Source organism: Diospyros lotus, chromosome 7 (assembly GCF_014633365.1).
Source record: "Diospyros lotus cultivar Yz01 chromosome 7, ASM1463336v1, whole genome shotgun sequence".
Lineage (NCBI taxonomy): Eukaryota > Viridiplantae > Streptophyta > Magnoliopsida > Ericales > Ebenaceae > Diospyros > Diospyros lotus.
Window position 1 is genome coordinate 15,151,793 of NC_068344.1, and position 23,043 is coordinate 15,174,835.

The 23,043-nt window shown below is 38.8% G+C and overlaps 1 protein-coding gene across 1 annotated transcript in view; it reads left to right on the plus strand.

The window, feature by feature from the left end:
* The first annotated feature begins 915 nt into the window (after window positions 1-915).
* Window positions 916-23,043, plus strand: part of LOC127806180 (nuclear pore complex protein NUP88) — a 46,615-nt gene continuing 24,487 nt past the window's right edge. The window contains exons 1-3 of the mRNA XM_052343295.1: window positions 916-1,345; window positions 2,082-2,233; window positions 14,260-14,382. Coding sequence (XP_052199255.1) covers window positions 1,058-1,345; window positions 2,082-2,233; window positions 14,260-14,382 — 563 coding nt within the window. The 5' untranslated portion in view covers window positions 916-1,057. The remainder of the gene's footprint in view (window positions 1,346-2,081; window positions 2,234-14,259; window positions 14,383-23,043) is intronic.

Genomic DNA, 23,043 nt, shown 5'->3' on the forward strand with positions numbered 1-23,043 from the left:
CTTCTCCGTCATGGCTAGAGTGTTGTTCTGGGATCAAAACCGAGGGCCATCAAGTCCCCTGATTTAACTCATTCACCACATTTTGGGGTCAGTAGATGAGAGTGTTCGTGATGGGATATTACCCAAAAAATAGAAGTAGGTTCCTAATTTGGAACCCAAATCTTTAGGTTTCTTTTCTATAACTAATAGAAGATAAGGTGTTATAACCCTCGGGTAGAACTTACCCTTAAAAGCTAGCTGTTAAGTGGAGGGTGCCTAAGAGGTTATAAACCCACACCAGAATCCTGAACTTCCAATGTTGGACAAGTTTTATATCTTACAGTGGACCATAACATACCACCACGCTCCGCAGCCTGGCGTTCACGACGATAGGATGTGCATTAGCCACTACTAGTCTCAGGCAAACACTGCAATGCTAATGTCATTTTTGTTGGCGCTCGCTTGCACTAGGAGCCATGGGGTCGGCTCTGATACCACTGTTATAACTCTCGGGTAGAACTCATTCTAAAAAATTAGCTGTTAAGGAGAGGGTGCTCAAAAGGTTATAAACCTCGTATTAGAAGCCTGAATTTCTAATGTGGAACAAGTTTCACTCCTTACAGTAGACCATAATAGAGGTATAAAGACAAAATGAGTAGATGGGAGTGAAAAGGGAAATGAGAAATGAGAAATGAGAAATGAGAAATGAGAAAGAAAGAGATTATAGATGAAGGGTTTGTTGAGAATCCCTATCCTCGATGGTTCTCTACAATCCCACTAATTCATGGAGTGGCAATCTTCGTTTATTGTTGAATGTGCAAGAAAGGGAGAGAGAGGGCAAATGAGTTTAAGTAAAAATAAAAAGGTTAATTCTCTTTCTCGAAACACAAAAATTTGATGTCCTCTGGCTTAAATAATATGAAGCGACGTCGTGACTTTGCAAGTTGGGGTTTTTCCGAGAGTTTTGATTTTTGACGGGGAAAAACACAAGAACTCTCTCTCTCCTGTCAGTCTCTGTGAAAGGAAAGGAAAGGAAAAACCAGAGGCCTCCGGCGGCAAAGGGAGCATAACTCCAGAGATGAGATATAACTTTAATTTGCCGGAAACCAGCGCCGACGAGCCCCCAGCCCTAACACCAACGCCCAAGGACGACGATATCGAATGGCTTCCTCTCCAGAACCACCCCGTCTTCTCCACCGCCTCCCCCGCCCGCTCCTCCGCTTCCCGGTCGCCGACCAATCTCATGGCTTGGGACGGAACTTCTAGGCTTTACTTCTGGGACTCCGCCAAGCAGTACCTCCACCGGATCTCCATTCGCTTGGGCGATCCCGACCATTCCTCCGTCCTCGCCGCTTCCCCCCCCAAGGTTCAAATTCTCTTCGCTTTTCAACGTGTTTGTTGGGCTTATGAGCTGCCCGTGTGTTTTGACATTTGAGCAAACTTACCATGAGCGACGTCAAGGGTGTTTGGCTATATTTCTGTAACGCTTATACACGAACGTTCGCTCCAAATTTTTGTGGGAAAAAAAATGTGAAATCCAATTAAATTTATGAGCGCCCGAAGCTGCTGGTCCATATTTTGTTTTTGTACTTTTACTTTTTGTTCTCATTTTTTACGCCAGCAAATTGAGTGTGTGGATGAAGTTCAGAATTGCTTTTGAAGAGGATGTTATATTGATAAATGACCTTTAATTTTTGGGAAAATGGCTCTCTGATAGCTGCATAAGTAACTTTAAGCTTGATCATGTTACTACTTACTACTACTGCCTTTTCCCCTTTATTCAGTTAGCCTTGGCAGTGCCCTTGGGTCCTGTAAATTTTTTTTAACATGAAGCAGAAGCAAGCTTAAATTTACTCTTTTCTTTCGGTTAATGGTTTATGAGGAATACAAAATCATTAAAAAATTGGAATTTCATATGGTGTGGATAAATAAGAAGCTACATTTGAAAACTACTACTTGTTGGATAAGTTACACATTTAGCTTGTGAATAATTGTTTCCTGGCTTTGTGTTTAAGCCTTGTATTGATTATTTTGGATTTCCCTTCATGATTTGGTCTAGTAATTTGCAAATTTGAAATTGATGATGCTAGTAATTCTTACAGGTACTGAAACCAGATGTTCAGCTCACTTTTGTGGTTAATAAAATCTCTGTAAATAGAAATGGATCAGCAATACTGCTATCTGGTCCAGATAATCTATATGTCATGTACCTCTGTGGCCGAACTTCTATGGGTGATGGTACCTCTATCTGCAGGTATGGTCAAAAGTACAGAATTTTGAATTCTATTCATATTAACCAAATGCCAGTAGGCAGTAAGTTACCAGCCTTTCTTAAGATCCTATTGATATGCTACCTTCTCATTTTTTACAAGTTTGAATTATTGTTATTTTTCTTTCTTTCCTCAAAGTAAAATGTTGAAAAATTTATGCAGTCTATGGATAAGTCTGATCGGTATTGGATTATGCACAGCCATTTGATCATAGGAAGTCAGATCTCGGGGAATGTGTTACATGAAATTACTGTTCCATATCAATTGAACTTATGTTCAGCTGTGATTTGCTTGATTTGGCCATATGTTGTGGTTAGTGACAGACTGCCAATAGATCAACTACCTACTTGGTTTGTTGGACTGATTTATGGAAGCTTCTGACCTATCCTACATGTGGAATTTGTACAATCTATGGGTAAGTTTGACTAGGTATTAGATTATGCATGGCCAGTTGGTTAGGGTAAGCTGGATATCAGGGAACAAGTCAACTAAAATCACTGTTGCATATGTTCAGCTGATGTGATTTGTGTGCTTAAGCCATATGTTGTGGCACATGACATACTATGATGAGATTCTAAATTTCATTCTGATTGTGTATATTTCAAACTGATTGTTTATATTCCAGCTGATGTGATTTGCATGCTTAGCTGGACGGGTTCGTGGAAGATTGTGATACCCCACTTGTTTCTAGTTGTGTAGAAGCCCCCAAATGTGGACTTCTACAATCCTAGCCCTAGCATTCCTTTCTAGTCTGGATGGTTGCAGTAGCATGCTTGACTCCTATGTGGTCAATTTATAGTCACATCATGTAGCCCAGGAATTTTTATGGGATTAAGGATATGGAATAATGGGACAAGGGTGATATGTGGGAGGAGTCCACCTCCTTGGACAGAAACCTGAAAATTCCAGATAACTGACCCTAAATATGAAGTAAAATATCAGAAGGTATTGAGACTGAATAAACTTCATTAAGCTCTGCTGATAGTACATAGAAAACCCCTATTTATGAACCCCTCTATGTTCTAGAACGGACTAGACTCTTAACAAACTTAAATGACTTTTGACCAACATGTTGACTACTTTTGACTATACAGACCCCTTGTTGTGGGAATTAACTTTCCCAAGACTCTTTAATTGACTGATTTAATGGAGAGGTTGAAGGATTGGGCTAATACAAAATATCTAGACTCTTAATTAACAAATAAGAAAGAAATTTGTTATTATTGTCCATCATCACATCGAACAATGTTGATTGAATTTGATGGGTGCTTAATTGTATTACCTGGATGTTGGTAGGGGTTCATTTTTAAAGAGTCCTAGCATAGTTGTCAAAGGCATGCCTGAGGCGTGTGCCTCATGCAAGGCACAAAGTGCAAGGTGCTTGTGTTGCATAGTGTTAAAACCCTGTTTCTTGTACATTTGTCATCTTAGATCTTATTTCTTGTTGATTTGATTGTGTTGGAGAATCATGGGAGTACAGCTGGAACTAATTATGGGAAGGTTGAAAAAATGACAGGAAATTATGGCAGCAGATTTATTGGGCAAGAATTAGGGAAGACAGCTTTTTGATAGACAGTTTTTATGTTCTGTATAAGTGTTGTAAAATATGTAATTTCCATGTACATAGTTTCCATTTTAGGATTCCTATTCTGTACCTTCTAGCTTATATATAAATAAGAGGAGGAGCTGTGAGGTAGGTTGTCTCTCCTACCATTTCATTCTAGCCTAATTGCCGAATATTCTAACATGGTATCAGAGCCACGATTAGGCTAGAACTAGGGAGGCACGATCTGGGCAGAATGTTGCAAGAAGAGGTTCAGTCCTCTGGTGTAACAGGCAACTTAGAATTCTATGAAGGGGTCAAAGCTGCAATGCCTGCTGATAATCTGTCTCTTTTTATAAGCCTGGTGAAGTTGGATGGAAGCAACTACTTGGCATGGTCCTGCTCCTGCAAGCTGTTCATCAAGTCCTGCTCCTGCAAGCTGTTCATCAAGGCACAGGGATTGGAAGATTATATCACTGGAGTGAAAGTTAAGAAGCCTACTTATGATAATATCAGTGCTCGAAAATGGGAGTTAGAGAATTCCCTTGTCATATCTTGGCTGATAAATTTGATGTAGCCAAGCATTGCAAAAGGATACTTACTACTGGATACTGCATGGAAGATCTGGAATGCAGCCTCTCAGACCTACTCACAAATATGGAATGATGATCAGATATATGAAATCAGGAAGAAAGTCCATGAGACTAAACAAGGAGAATGGACTGTGGCTTAATAATATGCAGAATTGAGCAGCTTATGACAAGAATTGGACTGCTACTAGAATTTTCGGGCTGAATGTCCTACTGATGCCTCTAAAAGTCCAGAAGATTATAGACAAGGAGAGAGTTTTCGATTTCCTGCTAGACTCAATGTAGAGTTCAATTAGGTAAGAATACAAATTCTAGGTAGACATCCATTCCCAATTCTAAAACAAGCTCATTCCTATGTTCAACAAGAGGAAAGCAGAAGAAATGTCATGCTCCTACCCACTACAAACAGTAGGTCAGCCATGGCAGCAAAATCCTCAACTGACAGAAATACTTCCAGTCAAGGGACCACCAATAAAGACCTGCTTCGGTGTGACTTTTGTGGGAAACCAAGGCATACTAAAGAGACATGTTGGTCTCTCCATGGTAGACCTAACAGAGGAAGAGGGAAGAAAAATGAAGGCCCTCCTCAAGCACACTTGTCAGAGACTGCACAGACAAAAACTGAATCACGTGCTGAAGTTGGGACTGCCAATCTTTGAAGAGAAGAGTTGGCATTTTTGCAGCAGTTGATGACTAAGTTTAAGATGGAATCACCTGCATCATCATCATCATCCTTCCCTACAATACCTTCCTCTCATTATGCCCAAACAGGTAAAATTATTACAATTTTACAGCACTTAACGTTTCTACCTCATTAGAACAATGTCCCTGGATTATAGACTCTGGAGCCTCAGCACACATGACAGGTTCTTCCAAATCATACCTAAACTATCTTCCTTGTTTTGGCAGAGACAAAGTAAGTAGATGGAATCCTCTCCCCCATTTCTGGAAAGGGCTCCATAAACTGCACCACATCACTTAAACTTTCTTATGTGCTCCATGTTCCTAATTTTGCAAATAATCTGTTGTCTTTCAGCTCTCACACATCATTTAAACTGCAAAGTCACCTCTTTTCCCACTTATTATATCTTCCAGGACTTGAGCACAGGAGAAAGGATTGACTATGGTAGATTGGTTGATGGCTTGTATCTGCTGGACAGCAACCATATCAGTCCTAAATCTGACAGTCAAGCCCTACAAGCTAACTTGTTGACTACAGCACAGAAGCAGTTGGTTCAGTGGCATTGTAGACTGGCCACACCTCATTTATTGTCTTAGGAAAACAATTTCCAAGTTTAGCTCAACATTTTAGTCTCAACTGTACTATGTGAGGCTTGTGACTATGCTAAACATACAAGAAATTTTTATCCTACAAACAATAATAAAAGTACTGAGCCTTTTATGATTATTCACTCAGATGTTTGGGGTCCTAGTAAGGTAATATCACTGACTGGTTATTGACTGCTGTAGCCATACCACTTGGGTTTATTTAATGACAACAAAAAGTGAAGCCAATACTTGTTTTCAAACATTTCACAAAATGACTTTTACTCAGTTTGGTGCTTGAACACAGTCAGTTCCTAAACAAGGAACCTAGGATTTGGATCGAGTATTGAGATGAAAAATCTTGATACTTCCATTCAAAGGTAGAAATTTTACTTATACAAGTTTCTATGCTATCTAGTCCTACTATTTAGGAGATAATATACAACAGATTTTAGAGTACAAATAAAGCAAGATAATTGGTATTTTTACTCCTATCTACTCCTATTATTTATCCTATTTTTAAGAGTTCATCTTCATTGTACTTGATCCCTTATCACCATCGAATCATTCTCCTATTGCTGCATATCAGCTACGACTTCTTCTCTTTATGTTAACTCCTTAGCAGCTAGGACTCTCCACCCCCCCCCCCCCCCCCCTTCAGCCTAGGAATAGATATCTCTCATTCCTAGCTTGTCAATGAGAGTCTCGAAACTTGGTCTTGCCATGGATTTGGTGAGAACATCTGCCACTTGTTCTGTTGTGGGAATATATATCAACCTTATATCTCCCTCTTCAATCCCTCATTGGATGAAACTTCGATCAATCCGGACATGCTTCATTCTATCATGTTGCACCTGGTTGTTGACAATGCTTATGGCCGACTTGCTATCACAATATAGCCTTGTTGGTTTGGTTAGAGGCATTTGTAGATCCTCCATTAGTCTCACTATCCAAATTAGTTCACAAATCCCTTGGGCAATTGCCCTAAATTCTGCTTCCGTACTGCTTCTAGCCACAACAGTTTGCTTCTTACTTCTCCATGTGACTAAGTTCCCCCATAACTTTGTACAGAACCCTGATGTAGACCAACTGTCAATAACTGAGCCTGCCCAATCTGCCCCGGTGTGAACCGTTAGCACCTCTTTCATTAGTCTTTTGGAACATCAATCCCTTACCCGATGTGCCTTTTAGGTACCTCAAAATGTGATAAATGGCTGTCAAATGTTGTTGAGTTGGAGCATGCATAAACTGGCTTATGATGTTAACTGAATAAGCTATGTCTGGCCGTGTTAAGGAAAGATAAATTAATCTTCCAACTAGTCGTTGATACCTCCCCTTGTCAACCGGTGGATCATCATCCCTTCTTTCATACTTCCAATTTCTTTCTAGTGGAGTATATATTGGTTTGCACCCAAGCATACTTGTATCTTTTAGAAGATCAAGTGTATACTTTCTTTGGGATATTATCATACCTTCTTTCCTCCTTGCTACTTCCATCCCTAAAAAGTATCTCATTGTTCCCAAGTCCTTTACCTCAAACTCTTCTTTCAATCTCTATTTTAGGGCTGCCATTTCATTGATATCATCCCCTATAATGATAATGTCATCCACATATACTATTAAGATGCATCGTTTTCCATTTCCATGTTTAGTGAATAGAGTATGGTCGGCCTCACCTTGCTTATAGCCAAATTGTTTCAAAGTCGAGCTGAACTTCTTAAACCATGCACTAGGAGATTATTTCAAACCATAAAGGGATTTATGTAACTTGCATTCTTTGCCAATTGCTCCTTGTTCCTCAAAACTGGGTGAATCTTCATATATACCTACTCTTCTAACTCCATTTAGGAATGCATTCTTGATGTCGAATTGGAACAGTTCCCAATCTAAATTCACAGCAATAGATAGGAGCACCCTAATTGAGTTTAGTTTTGCCACCGGAGCAAACGTCTCCTTATAGTCTATCCCATGGGTTTGAGAGTACCATTGGGCAACTAACCTTGCTTTATAGCGGTCTATACTTCCATCTGATTTGTATTTGATGGTAAAAACCCATTTGCAGCCTATAATCTTCTTGGTTTTTGGTAGATCAACCAGTTCCCATGTTTGATTGCTCTCCAACGTCTTCATCTCCTCCATCATAGCCTTTTTCCATTTTGGATATCTCAAAGCTTCTTGTTTACTGCCTGGGATGGACACTCCATCCATGGTCGTAGTGAATACCTTAAACTGAGGGGATAACTTGGAATAGGTTAGGTAATTTGACATTGGATGTTTTACACAAGACCTTACCCCTTTCCTGATAGTAATTGGCAGATTCAAATCGCTATTCACTGTGCTGTTTTCTTCACTTGGTGGACCTGTCCTTGGTTTTAACGATTGGCTGATTTGAGGATCCGGTTGTTTTTGTCTCCTTGAGTATACCTTAACAGGTTTTTCAGGACTCAAGTCTCCCTTTATACCAGTCTCCCACTAGTTCAGCTGATGGGTGAATAAGTTTAGAGCTTGAGGCAGGCAGCAATTCAAGGTTATTTGGGTTACAGGTGGCTGGCTGAGAACAATCAACAGCTTCTGTTTGAACTGGGTCTTCACTTGGAGTAGAGGAGGAGATAGGTAGGATGACCAGCATTGAAATAGTGAGATCCCAATCGTTTTCCCCTGTTTGTGATTGATTACTTGAGTGGTAGAATTTAGTTTCATCAAATGGTACATCACAAGAGACAAAGAATTTTTGTGATGTAGGACAATAACATTTGTACCCCTTTTGTGTGGGTGAGTAACCAATGAATATGCACTTGAATGCCTTGGGTTCTAGTTTATGGCGATTAGGGTTTGTTTGGTAGACATACACCACACATCCGAAGACTTTTGGAGGAAGAGTGTTGAGTATCCTAACATGCAGAAAGATGGACATGAGGTTGTGCAATGGAGTTTGATATTTTAGGACTTTGGTTGGTAGCCTATTGATCAAGTAAGAGGCTGTTAGGACTGCTTCACCCCAATATTTGTTTGGAGTAGAACTAGTAAACATTAGGACTCTAGCCACTTCAAGCAAATGACGATTCTTTCTTTCAGCCACTTCGTTTTGTTGGGGTGTATAGGGGCATGTGCTTTGATGTAAGATTCCATTTGTGGTGAGGTATTTAGTGAAAGGGTATGAAAAATATTCCCCACTATTATCAGTCCTAAGAATGCAAATAGAGGACTGAAATACGTGGATCAACTTGTGGAAATTCTGAAAAATTGCACAAACCTTAGATTTTTCCTTCATTAGGTATACCCAACATACTCTTGTGTGGTCATTTATGAAGGTCACAAACCACCTAGCACCACTCAAGTTTGGAACCCTAGCTGGTTCCCAAATATCACTATGGATCAAGTGAAACGGTTTGGAAGGAGTATATGGTTTTGGTTGATGAGAACTATGAGTTTGTTTGGCAAGAATACAATGATCACAATTGAGTACCAAATTGTTTTTATTGATGATAAATCATGGTACAAGTGTTTCAAATATTGAAAATTAGGATGACCAAGACGTCTATGCCATAACAAAATTTCAGAATTCAAGCTAACTAAAAGAGAAAAACTAGGAGCTAACTGACTAGGAAGAGCCTTGTTGTCCAATATCCAACAAAGACCATCATTTTTCTTAGCACTGTCAATCATCTTCCCCGTGGACCGACCTTGAAAAATACAATATGAAGGGAAGAAAGTTACAATGCAATCCAAATCCTTAGTGAGTTTACTCACTGATAGCAGGCTACATTTCAAATTTGGCACATACAAAACATAATCAAGAGATAAACTAGCCACACACACACTTCCTCTTCCCTTAATTGAGGATATTGTTCCATCTGTCATTAGAACCATTAGTTCCTTCTCTTTCACCTGAAAATTCTCAAGTATGGTAGTAGATTCGGTCATATGATCTGATGCTCCGATATCTACAACCCAATAACACTCACTCATCCTTCTAGTAGTTAAGGAGAACACTGAATTACCTTTTTGTGCTATAGGCATAGAAGGGTTGTTTGCAAATCCATCTGATTCCTTTGAAATATGGGTGCCATTTAACAATTTTTGTAAGAACTCCACCTGATCAGCTGCAAGATTTAACCCCATACCTTTTTTTGCCGTCTGAGCACTTGCTATTGTTGCATTCTGAATACTTGTAGCTGCATATGCTGGCCTTTCCTTCTCCTTCCTGCTCCTCAGTTGCCAGTTTGGTGGCTTTCCATGAAGCTTCTAGCATGTTTGCTTTGTATGATAGGGTTTGTTACAGTGTTCACACCACTATTTGGCCTTAGAAACTTCTTCTCTCTTAGATGCAGCAAGTGCAAAACCAGTATTTGGTTCTGGTTGAGTCAGTATAACTCATCTCCTACTTTCCTCTTTTTTGACTTCTGCAAAGACTTTTCTGAGAGTTAGCAGTGGCTTGATACCTAGAAGTCGACCTCTTACTTCATCCAAGTCCAAATTTAGGCCTTGGAGGAAGTCAAAAACCCGCTCTTTCTCCAACATTCTTTTGTACTTCTGACTGTCACTCAAGCACTCCCACTTTGGATCAGAAAACAAATCCATCTCTTTCCAAAGTTCTACTAGGTTGTTGTAGTATTCGGTGACCCCAAGACCACCTTGTTTTGTAGTCCTAATGGTTGCTCTGATCTTAAAACACTGGGTTTTGTTTTCAAGATCAGAGTATAATTCTTGGACTGCATCCCACACCTCTTTTGCAGTCTTGTAAAACATATAGGTTCGGCCTATCTTTGATTCCATTGAGTTGATCAGCCACACCATGAGAATATAGTTTTCTACTTCCCATCGTTGGTATTCTGTTGACTCTTCTGGAGGAGTTGGGACAACCCCAGTGAGGTAACCGAACTTCCCTTTTCCTTTGATTACCAAGGTCACAGACTGAAATTTCTTCCATTTAACTTATGCTGTGTAATCTGCAACGTCTGGCTATCCATGGTGAGAGTGTTGGCAGGAGTTATGGTCGCCTGTGTGATCGGTGGTTATGGAATTGAACTACGAGAGGATTCTTCAATCATAGGAGTTGGGGTTGCTGGATTGGAACTAGCCATGTTGATCGAGAGTCTTGGTTATGATAACCGAGCTCTGATACCATGAACACCGTCAGTTCCTAAACAAGGAACCTAGGATTTGGATCGAGTATTGAGATGAAAAATCTTGATACTTCCATTCAAAGGTAGAAATTTTACTTATACAAGTTTCTATGCTATCTAGTCCTACTATTTAGGAGATAATATACAACAGATTTTAGAGTACAAATAAATCAAGATAATTGCTATTTTTACTCCTATCTACTCCTATTATTTATCCTATTTTTAGGAGTTTATCTTCACCACACTTGATCCCTTATCACCATTGGATCATTCTCCTATTGCTGCATGTCAGCTATGACTTCTTCTCTTTATGTTAACTCCTTAGCAGCTAGGACTCTCCAACTGTGCTAAAATCAAGGTATTGAGAAATGACAATGGATTGGAGTACAAAGACAAAAGCTTCCAAGGGTATCTAAGGGACCAAGCGATTGTACATTAGACCAGCTATATAGACACCTTAGCACAAAATGGTGTAGCTGAGAGGAAGAGTTGAAATCTATTGGAGGTGGCAAGGTCTCTTCTATTTACTATGAGGGTTTTAAAAACCTATTGGGGAGATGCAGTTCTTACAGTTACATATCTCATTAATGGGATGCCCCTAAAGACTCTTGACTTCAATACTCCATTATAATTGTTGTTAGGACATCATCCTATACAATTCCACCAAAAATATTTGGTTGCACTTGTTATGTAAGAAACCATTCCCCTACTATCAGTAAATTGGATCCTAGAGCTCTTAAGTGTGTTTTTGTAGGATATTCTTACAAGTGTTATCATCCTCTTACATGAAGATTATTGGGTAGTATGTTACATTTTAAGAAGATGAGAGTTACTTTCGAGTTATACTATCTCCTCTTCAGGGGGAGAACTTAGCGAATGAAGAGTTGGAAGAGCTGATAGAGTTAATAGAGATGTCTCATCATCCTTATCATTCTATACAATGGTTAGAAACAATGAAGACTTCCAATGGTGATGCAGTTGAGTGGGAGGAGAATAAGGATGTGAATGTGGACAAGAAAATTTTGAAATTGAAGTTGGTGGTGAGAAGGTTGCTTTGGAGGATGAAGAAACTTCGGATTAGGGTCTGATTAGATTAGGCAAGGGGGAGTTACTAACCTATTTCTGTAGGAAACAAGCCATTTAACACACTCTTCCTAGTCATAAAGAATTCCTGGACTCAACAGACACTGGTAAGTGCTCAATTGACCCTAAATCCCTTGTTTCTGATCCTAAACCCATTGTTTTTGATTTGGATCTTCTTGTGGCTATTAGCAAAGGAGTTGGGAGCTGTACTCAACATCCTATCTCCAAATTTGTTTCTTATGATTCCTTATCTATCCCCTATAGAATTTTTTTGTCATCCTTGGAGTCTGTAACTGTACCTACTGATTGGGAACAAGTTATCAATGATTCATGATGGGAAAAAGCAATGATGGAAGAAATGAGGGCTAAAATAAAACTTGGGAACTTTCATCACTTCCAGATGGGAAAAAACTTTTAAGCTGTAAATGGGTTTTTACAGTCAAACACAAGGCTGATGGGATGGTAGAAAGACTCAAAGCAAGGTTGGTAGCAAAGGGATTCACTCAAACATATGGAGTAGACTATGAGGAGACATTTGCTCAAGTAGCAAAAATAAATACAATTTGGATTCTACTGTCTTGTGCAGCTATATCAGGGTGGGATTTACATCAACTAGATGTCAAGAATGCATTCCTGCATGGAGAACTGGAAGAGGAAGTTTATATGGAGGCACTATGTGGATTTACCAATCCAGAGAATGCAGGAAAGGTATGTAGACTGAAGAAGACCTTGTATGGCCTAAAACAATCTCCTAAGGCTTGGTTTGATCGGTTTAGCAAGACAATGATTAAAATTGGATATCAGCAAAGTAATGCTGATCATACTATGTTCTTTAAGAAAGGAGGCGACAAAATCTATGTTGATGACATTGTTGTGATATGAAATGACCCTGAAGAAATACTGAAGCTGAAGGAATATTTAGAGGAAGAATTTAAGATCAAAGACTTGGGAAGCTAAGTTACTTCCTAGGAATAGAGGTTGCCTGATCAGATAAGGGTATCTTCATTTCTCAAAGGAAGTATGTCCTAGATTTGCTAGAAGAAACTTGCATGTTAGGGTGCAAACTTGCAGACTCACCTATTGAAGTCAACCACTGGCTCAAGAGTGATGGAAGAGAAGGCGTTGACAAGGACATATATCAAAGACTAGTGGGTAAGCTAATCTATCTTTCTCATAATAGACAAGATATTGCCTATGCTGTGAGAGTTGTAAGCCAGTTCATGTAGAACCAAAGTCTACTCGCCTTGAAGCTGTAAACAAGATCCTAAGATACTTAAAATTAACTCTTGGTGAAGGTCTGTTGTTTTCTAACCAAGGTCATGCAAATGTTGAAGGATTCACTAATGCAGATTGGGCAAGATTGTATCTCAGTAATGAATTTTAGTTGTAGGATAACAACTAAATCTTAACTGCACGGACTTTAGATGTCTTGTCTTATTTTTCTTTTTAATACTGCAACTATGGTCAAATAACCATTTCAAATGTGTGAAAAGCTATAATAGTTTTTCAAATTCATACAATAGGGCCAATCACCCTATATATACACGCAGAGATTTACAAAGTAGGAGAGATTACAATAAGGAAATTATAAGGAAAGGAAACATAATCAAATCTATACAAAAAAGTCAAACAATAAACATGGAAAGATTCCACAACCAATCTCACAATCACAGGAGATTAATTGGGATGAATCTTGCTCGATTGATTCTTCAACAAAATGTAAACCAATAATTACCCAGAAGTTCTCTTGTCAAGAAAGGCCTTAAGGAATTACAATTATTATTTGAGTGCTAGCTGTGATAGAATCATCTTACAAGTAAATTGAATGTAGAAATTATTGTTGTTGAATTGTTAACCACTGTTTGATCTAAAAGCTTAAACTATTAGAGGGTTAACTTAATTTTTTATACTATTATTTTACTCTCAACACGCCCCCTCACTTGTAGCCAAGCTTCACTAATAACTGGTCTAACCATGTGCAATAATTTAAATATTGGCTTACAGTGAGGTTTGAACTGAGGACTTTTGTTAGCTTTGATATCATGATGAATTGTTAGCCACCATCTGATCTAAAAGATTAACCTTTTAGATAGTAGGATAACTTTATTTTTTATACTATTATTTTACTCTCAGCTGTTGTATCACACAAATGGGTGATCTAAAGCCTCCAATTATTTGGGTTGTATCATTTTGTTTAATTTTTTTTTTTGTTTGATATGAGTTTATGAGCCTTACAAAAGATATGGCCACAAAATAGAAATGATTGGCGAGTTAGAATTTGTGTATCCAACCGCACCTAGTGAGTTTAAATCTTGGCTTTGTTGTTTTATTTTATTTATATTTTTAGTTATGAGCTAGACTGAGCTGTAGATTCTAATATACATTTGTTTACTTACCTTCAGGACTGTTTCAATTGGATCACAAATTTATTTCAACAGAAAAAACATTATACGTATGTTGCAGATTTCTTGGCACCCTTATAGTGACACTCATCTGGGAGTCCTTTCTTCTGATTCAGTTTTCAGGTAACATATTCCTCTTTGATAATTGTTTGGTATGGTGCTGGACTATGTTGCTGAAATATTGCACAATGCAGAAGGCTTTGGCATGGAATGCACACTACACTCTATTGTTGCTGGTTCTTGCAGAGAATATATATAGAAGTATCCTCATTTTCATTGTTGGGGCCTGTTAGGGCAGGGGGTGGAATGGTGGACATAAGCCACATTATGGGCATGTGTTGATCTCTGAATTAATTTATGTTTAAGTTTGATCACTTTTTCTTTTTCATAGAAAAGGAGCTGTAATTTAGTTGCAGACAAATATTTTGTCTGTATGAAGTCATCTTTCTTCAGCTTTTCAAGATGTTATTTGACGGATTATATTAATACTTTTAGAATTGACAAACAGATAGTCTCATGCATTTTTTTTTGGCCTTTAAGCATGCCAAAATCACCTCTGTCCAACACACATTTTATACAGGTATTAGATACTTTATGGACATGATGAACATACATTGAACATGTTAAGTGTACAAAAGCAACAAAAATAATCAAAGCCTTTATCCCACTAGATGGGTTGGTTACGTGAACTTTAGCTCTCCTTCCATCTCTATTCGTGGCCATATAAGACTATTATAATCTGTGTCATGTTTAAGGGTTTTTTCAATAAGTTTTCATTGGTCTTCCTCTACCTCTTTTGTTACAAACTTCTTCTATTTCATCCTTGCCTCACAAGTGTGCCTATTAGTCTTCTTCTTATGAGTCCAAATCATCTTAATTGTCTTGTGCATCTTTATTTTAAGGGTAAATTCCATGTGACACCCCTGAGGCCTGGTGAAAATTGATAGATGGTGAAATTTACCATTTTACCCCTATTTTTGAACTCTCTCCCCTCCTCTCCCTTTCTCACATGCTGATGGTTCGGTGATGGCCAAAGGTTCAGCCATTGCTGAACCAATGGGGTTTTGTATAGAACCTCATCGTAGTGTCAGCTGGAAGTGAGAGAGAAAGAGGGGGGAGGGAAGGAGAGGAGAGGAGAGGAGAGAAATAGGAAGGGAATTTCATGGTAGTGGCAAGTCTCTCTCTCTCACCTCATTGTCATTGGGGTTTCTGTCAACCCTATTGCCGACAAAGCCTCTCTCCCCCCCCCCCCCCCCCCGGTGCCACCCTTTCTCTTCTATTTCTTTTCATGGAGGAGTTAGATCTAGGTTCCTCTCAAAGGAACCTAGACGAACCCAGATGCTGGGTTCCTTTGAGAGGAACCAGCAACCTAGTTCCTTTAGTGGCTATGGCCATGGTGGTGGCCAACCACCACTAGTGATTTCTTCAAATTTTTTTTTGTAATTATTGAGAGAGAGAGAGAGAGAGAGAGCATTTTAGTTAACGGCTGTTTCTTGACAACAAGGGGAAAGTGTTGCATGTTCAATAAGTAAGGGAGGTCTCTATTACTTTTGAAAACATAGGGTTAGTTTGTGCCTTTTCCCTAAACCTTACCAATACTGCTTGGAATTTACCTAATTTTTAATAAGTGCTATGCTAACCTTATTACTTATCATCTCGTTTTTGATTCTATATTTTCTTGTATGATTGCAGATTCATTCAAACATCATCATCTTAGTTATGTTCATATTTTCACATAGTAGTACTTAACTATCCAACATTTGGATTCACATAAGAAAGATGGTGATGATCTACAACAACAACAACGACAACAACATATCCAGCCTTTATCCCACTATGTGGGGTTGGCTACATGATTTCTAGACTTCTATATAGGTTACGCCCCAACAGATAGTTTGTCTAGAATTCATATTTGGATCGGACTAGGTTTTATGCTGGCTGTCGGCTACCTAACGCAGTCCTCCTTTATCCGGGATTGGGATCGGTAGTGGATAACATCCCATAGCAGAGTAATGATGAAATGAAGTTTCAACACCATCTTCATATGGAGAAGTTTCATGAGATGGTGGTGAATGAAGATAATTCATATAGTTGTGTTCCATCACTTAGTTGATATGGTGAAACGAACAAGTACAATATGGAAACACAACAGATAGATAGTGATGATCATATGAACAAATATTTTGGGAAACAATATTTTAGGTATAAAAATAAAATTAATGATTTCTTTTATTTCCTAGAATTCTAATTAGATTGGGATCACTTTATAATCTTAATTAGATTGAGTCAAGGAATCCTAGTTAGAATAGGTTTTTATGTACTAATTGTCTGTTAATAATCTTTTAGTGATGTATTGTAGAAGAGACTTTGATGAATAATATTGACTATTGATTTTGGTTTTGAGTAATGGGATTACTCTTGTTTCCTTGGTTTTGGTTTTGCATCAATTATTATCAGAGCCAAAATTCTTGAATTGATTTCCGAGATTTTCTAAAATCTTCTGGAAAATTTTAGAAAATCAAGTCTTTCCATCGCTGATTCATAGCCACTCGTTCCAGCACACACAATCTGCACTGTTGAAGTTCTTCAAGGTTTCAGCAAACTGCACCATCATCTTTCTGCCATTGAAGCCATCACCTAAAGCCAACAACAGCAGCCTTCTGCCCTTAGCAGAGCCCTTGCCAGAGAAGTTGGAACCCTAGGCAAAAACCTTGCTAGAATCCTCACAGCCTCCAATTATCATCAATGAGGCCCACTTTACGCTTGTCTGCCATGGTCATAAGTCCTTTGCTACTGCAGCACCTTGCTGTGATCTCATTGAAAGCTCACAACATCACGGCCTTCATTGCCTATTCACCCAACTGTAAGCCTTTTCTCCTCGACCTAATTTCATAACCCAATTTCAGACTCCTAACCCAACTTGAACACCCATTACCTACTTACTTGTAGAATCGCAAATGAGTCAAGCCGTTCAAGAGTGGCTTAGTGTTTGGCTTGATAAAAACTCGTTCGTTAAAGTAAACGAGTTGAGGTTGAGCTCAGTAAAGCTCAGCTCATTAGCTTGCGAGTTGGCTTGATTAAAGGCTTGCGAGCAAGCTCAATTAAAAGTTCACGAATAGTTCATGAATATATTCATTTATAAATACATTAATAAATTTATTCATAATTTTATAAAAATATTATTTAACATAAATTTATCAAACTTTAAATTATTATAATAATATCATTAAATTTTGTTGAGTTTGATTTTGATAATGTTTTGACGATGAGAAACTAAATGCAAAATTTTAATACACTTTCTCCATTACAATGTGTTGATAATAAAATATGTTGTTACTTGAAGATTAATCAATTAATACCTAATTTACTGTTGGGATTTGTTGATTATCAGGTTTGATTTAAAGTTATATTTATTGATTATTTTCATGCCAGATTATCAGTTTTTTTTTTTTTTTAAATATGATTCCGACAAATTTGAACTCGAGCCCATGCTCGGGCTTGCCAAACGCTTGTCGAGCCCGAGCTCGCGCTAACCTAGGGAGCTCGAGCTTGAGCCTGTGTTGGGCTTGAGCTCGAGCTGAGCTTTCAAGCTTGAGTTGAGCTGGAGCTCGAGCTTGAGCCTGAGCTCAGGCTTGCTGAGTTGAGCCTAAGCTCAGCAAAGCTCGCTCGGCTCAGTTCGATTACAACCCTACTTACTTGGACCCAGATCTTCCTTGAAAACTAGCAACTTCCCAACTTGCTCACATTGATCCTTGCTAAAAGCACTAGGACCAAGCCCAAGCACCAGTAGTCTCTAGTAAAAAACATGTACATCTTATAGCTCCTAAGGCATTTGAAAAGTATTGTCAAGAAAGTGGATATGGGTTAGCCATCATAAACTTTTAAGTTCTATGAGAGTGATTGAGAGAGAAAACTTGAGAGATTAGCCTCTCAATTCTATTATTTATAGGCTAATTACAATCAATGATGCAACTAATCATGGAGATAATTACAGAACATGGGGATAATTACAGCCTAGCTAATTATCCTAATTATCAGCTAATCATCAGTTGACTATATACACATTCTATACATGGAAGAGAATAAATCTCACACTCCCCCTCAAGTTGGAACATATATATCATATGCGCTTATTATTACAAATATGGTTTACTTGAGGACCCTTAAGTGACTTTGTGAAGGCATCTGCTAACTGATCGTTGGAGTTGACAAATTCAGTGACAATAACACCTTCAGCTAGTTTTTCTCTGATAAAGTGACAATTAATTTCAATATGCTTGGTTCTTTCATGAAATATTAGTGGTGTTGCCAAAATACAACAATGGATTTGTAACGTGAGAAAGTTTGTCTTGATGTTTGCGTGCAAAGGATAATCAGGAGGCCCTGAGAGATGATAGATTGCTAATGCTGATGAATGGTTGCTTGTTGATGAACGGGGGGGCCTAAAATAACTGAGAGGCCTCAAAGAATCGAGAGAGCTCAAAGAACCGAGAGGTCTCAAAGAATTGAGAGGTCTTTAAGAATCGAGTGCTCTTCTAGAACCGAGTGAGCTTCAAGAATCGAGTGATCTTCAAGAACTAATTAACCTTGAAGAACCGAGAGACCTTGGAGAATTGGGAAATCTGCCAAAACAAACAATCGGTGAGAGGCGCGGGAGACCTGCACAAACCCTCCAATGAGTCAGTCTTTGAGTACTTGAGTGCAAAAGTAGACTGTTCAAGTATCAGCAACGTTAAAATCATGAGTTGACTCGTGCGATTTTACAAGTCACCAGGTATAAAGTGAGTCAACTCGCTTGTAGGATTGGTTATGTGGCAAAATCGCAACTCGCGAGTTTAGGGCATAAACTCGGTAAACGTCTGAGTTTACTGAGTTCATGTTTGGCCTAATTTCTAGGTTGGAGAAGGAAATATTTTCGTCTCTAACCAACATATATATATATATATATAACGCTGTTTTGTATCTTTTCTCCTTTTGCAAACCCTAATTGCCCGCTAAACCCCTACAATCGACACTCCTTATTCGTTCGTTCACAGGTTCACCTAAACAATTGGTCTGTTTCTTTGTTTAGTGGCGCTTCTTGTGTGTAATTGCTCTGTAAGTGTCACTGCTCTGTTTCTTCTTTGTGCGATTGCTTTGTCACACTGCTCTGTTTCTTCTTTGTTCGTGTGATTGCTCTATATGTGCGATTGCTCACTACGACAAGCCTCAGAGGCATGTGCGATTGCTGTGTGTGTTGTGCTGAGCTATGTATTGCGTCTGAAGTCCGATTGCTGTGTGTGTTGTGATGAGTAAGTGATACGTATATATTATGTATTTTTGGGTGCATACATATATATATTATGTATTTTTGGGTGCATATTCTGTGCAATTTTGCATACGTTTTGTGCATATATTATGTATTTTTGGGTGCATATTTTGTGCATACATTTTTGTGAATATATTATGTATTTTTGAGGAGTAGAAAGTTGAATGGAAAAAAACAGGTTGCTCAATTATCTGCTAATGATTTATTTTAGTTTGTATTTTGTGCTTGTAATGATATGCTACAGAAGTCTGATAATGTTTGTTGTTTTTATGATTTAGTATTTTTATTTATATTTAAGAACAATGTTTGTTGATAATGATGGTAATGTTTGTTGTTTGGAATTTTGATTATGGATGGATGAATGATGGATTGATGATAAATGATGGACTTAATATTTAAAAATATCATATTATTAGTATTTTTGAAATTGATAGATGAAATAATTTTGAAATAAATACATGTATTTCATTTATAATAAGGATAATGTTATTATAAACATATATTTATTTAAATTAAAGGGTATTTTTAATTATCTATAAAATCTTATGATTTTACGATCCGATTTCATGGATCCTCTTACGATTCCACTTAAAATCTCAATTTTAACAACCTTGGGTATCAGAGTGAGCATACCTGAATGAGGAGGCGAGCCTTCTATTTATAAAGGAAAGGAGTATGGGGTAATCTTAATTAATCCAGAATTAGGATTCTTTATAGATAACGCTTATCTCGATTATCCCTAGTCTCGCTGAGACTAGGATTGCTAGGGATGGTGTATATTTCTAATGGATGACGCTTATCGTGAAATTTCTTATGGAGGGTTCTTATCTCAATTATTCCAAAGTCCTTGTGGGATTAGGACTCTTAATGGTCTGCTGCTTATCTTCTCGGAATATTCGGATTTGAGGAATGCCCCGGGAGGGTCCGTTGGCTTCGTGGGAAGCTCCCGGGGGTTGAAGGATCACATATTGCTGCGAGGATACTAAGAATTGAGAGGCCTCTCGACCATAACCAAAAGGCCACTCGGTTCAACTCTTGGCTCTTCTTCACATGCTTTTGTATTTTCCTAGGAGGGTTTGTTGGCTTCAAGGGAGGCTCTCGAGGTTCGAGGAATTTTTAGGTTGCGTGAACTTAACAAGAATCGGGAGGCCTCTCGGCCATAACCGAGAGGCCACTTGGATCACTCTTGGCCTCCTTTGTCATGCCTTTGTATTTTTTCCCAAGAGGGTTTGTTGATTTCGAGGGAGGTTCTCGGGGATTGAAGGGCTCCTTGTGGCCATGGGACATGCCACCACTTGATGCTTTTCACTCTTTACTTTTTTCACGTTGGCTCTTTGGGTTGTCTTTTTGGGTGTATTTGACCCATATCTGTGGATCTGACCCATATCTTTTTTCTCTGATATTTGTTGGGTATATCAACTGGATTTGAGGCGGAGTGTAGCCTAATTGTCACACACAAGTTTCATGGGAGACACTCCACATAACTTTAGTTCTTGAAGAAGTTGCCTGAGTCATATAAGCTCACATGTCGCATTAGCCATGGTTGCTTTGGCACTTGACCTTGTTACCATATTCTGCTTTTTGCTTTTCCAAGAAACCAAATTACCTCCAATCAGAACACAGTACCCTGAAGTAGATCTCCGATTAGAGGGAAATCTTGCCTAGTCATCATTTGAATAGCACCAAATCTCTTATTGTCCTATATCCTCATAGAGCAATCTTTTCCCTAGTGCACTCTTGATATACTTCAGAATACGGAGAACAACATCCCAGTGAGAGTCGCATGGGGAGTTGAGAAATTGACTGACTACACTCACAACGAAAGAGATGTCTGGTCTTGTTATTGTGAGATAATTCAGCTTTCCCACCAATTTTTGACATCTCCCAGTGTCTGACAATGGCTCCCCTTGACTTGGTAGGAGTTTGATGTTAGGATCTATTGGAGTGTCAACTGGTTTGGAATCTAATAGACCAGTTTCTTCCAAGATATCCAATGCATACTTTCTCTGTGATATAGAAATACTCTCTCTTGACTGAGCCACCTCAATACCCAAGAAGTATCTAAGCTACCCCATATCTTTTATCTGAAAATGTTTGAATAAGTGTTCCTTTAGCTGTTGTATGCCTACCTGATCACTCCCAATGATGACAATGTTGTCTACATAAACCACGAGGTAGATGTATTGTTGCAATGGTGAGTGTTGATAAAAAACAGAGTGATCGACTTCACTCCAGGTCATTTCAAAGGCTTAAACCACAGTACTAAACCGGCCAAACTATGCTCGTGGAGATTGTTTCAATCCATAGAGTGGCTTATGGAGTATGCAAACTAACCCAGACTCTCTCTGAGCAACAAACCCAGGTGATTGCTCCATGTATACTTCTTCCTGTAAGTCACCATGATGAAACACTTTTTTATTATCAAGTTGGAGTGACCAATGATGCATAGTAACCAGAGAAAGGAATAGACAAACAGAGGCCATCTTGGCCATTGAAGAGAAGGTATCACTGTAATCCAGCTCGTAGATTTGAGTATACCCTTTAGCGACTAAACGCGCTTTGAGGCAATCAATGGTTCCATCAGGGCCAATCTTGGGAGTAAAAATCGATCGAGACCCAATGGTCGTCTTTCGTGAGGGACGAGGTCCCACGTTGTATTAGAGTGCAAGGCTTCCATCTTATCAAGCATAGCCTGGTGCCAACCAAGATGGGATAGAGCTTCACCTGTATCTTTAGGAATAGGGACAAAAGAAAGACTTGAAGCAAAGGCACAATAGGTAGGTGATAGGTAGTCATATTTCAAAAATGATAAATAGGCTAAGGATTGAGAGTAGACTGTTTGCCTTTGCGTTGGGCAATAAGGAGACTATCTGTGTCCAGATCCATGGGATGAGGGACGTCTGGCTGAGAGAGTGAGTTGGCATGGGTCGGTGCAATTGGTGGCCTGGCATCGATAGCAGGGCGAGGACGACGATGATGATGGTAACTGAGAAGAGGAGGATAGGTGGAAGAAGAGACAAGCGAATCCTCTAAAGACAAGGAAGGAGAATAAAAGGGAATGAGTAAAACTTGATCAATGCATTGTGAGTTGGGTTGAGCAACTGGAAAGAAGGACTGATGTTCAAAGAAAGTGACATCAGTAGACATGATGTATTTGAGAATAACATTTGTAGCCCTTCTGTAACTAAGAACAGCCCAAGAAAATGCATTTAAGAGCCTTAGCAACAAGCTTGTCTTGTCTAGGAGAGAGACAATGCACAAAACAAACACAACCATAGGCACGAAGGGGAAGGAAAGAAAGCGGTTAAGTAGGAAACATAATACGATGAATGATTTGATCCTGCAAAACATAAGAGGGCATGCGATTAATAAGATAATAGTAAGAATTGCGTCACCCCAGAATTGAGGAGGAAGATTAGCATGCAATAATAGAGTTTGAGCAATCTCAATCAAATGACGATTTTTCCTTTCAGCTG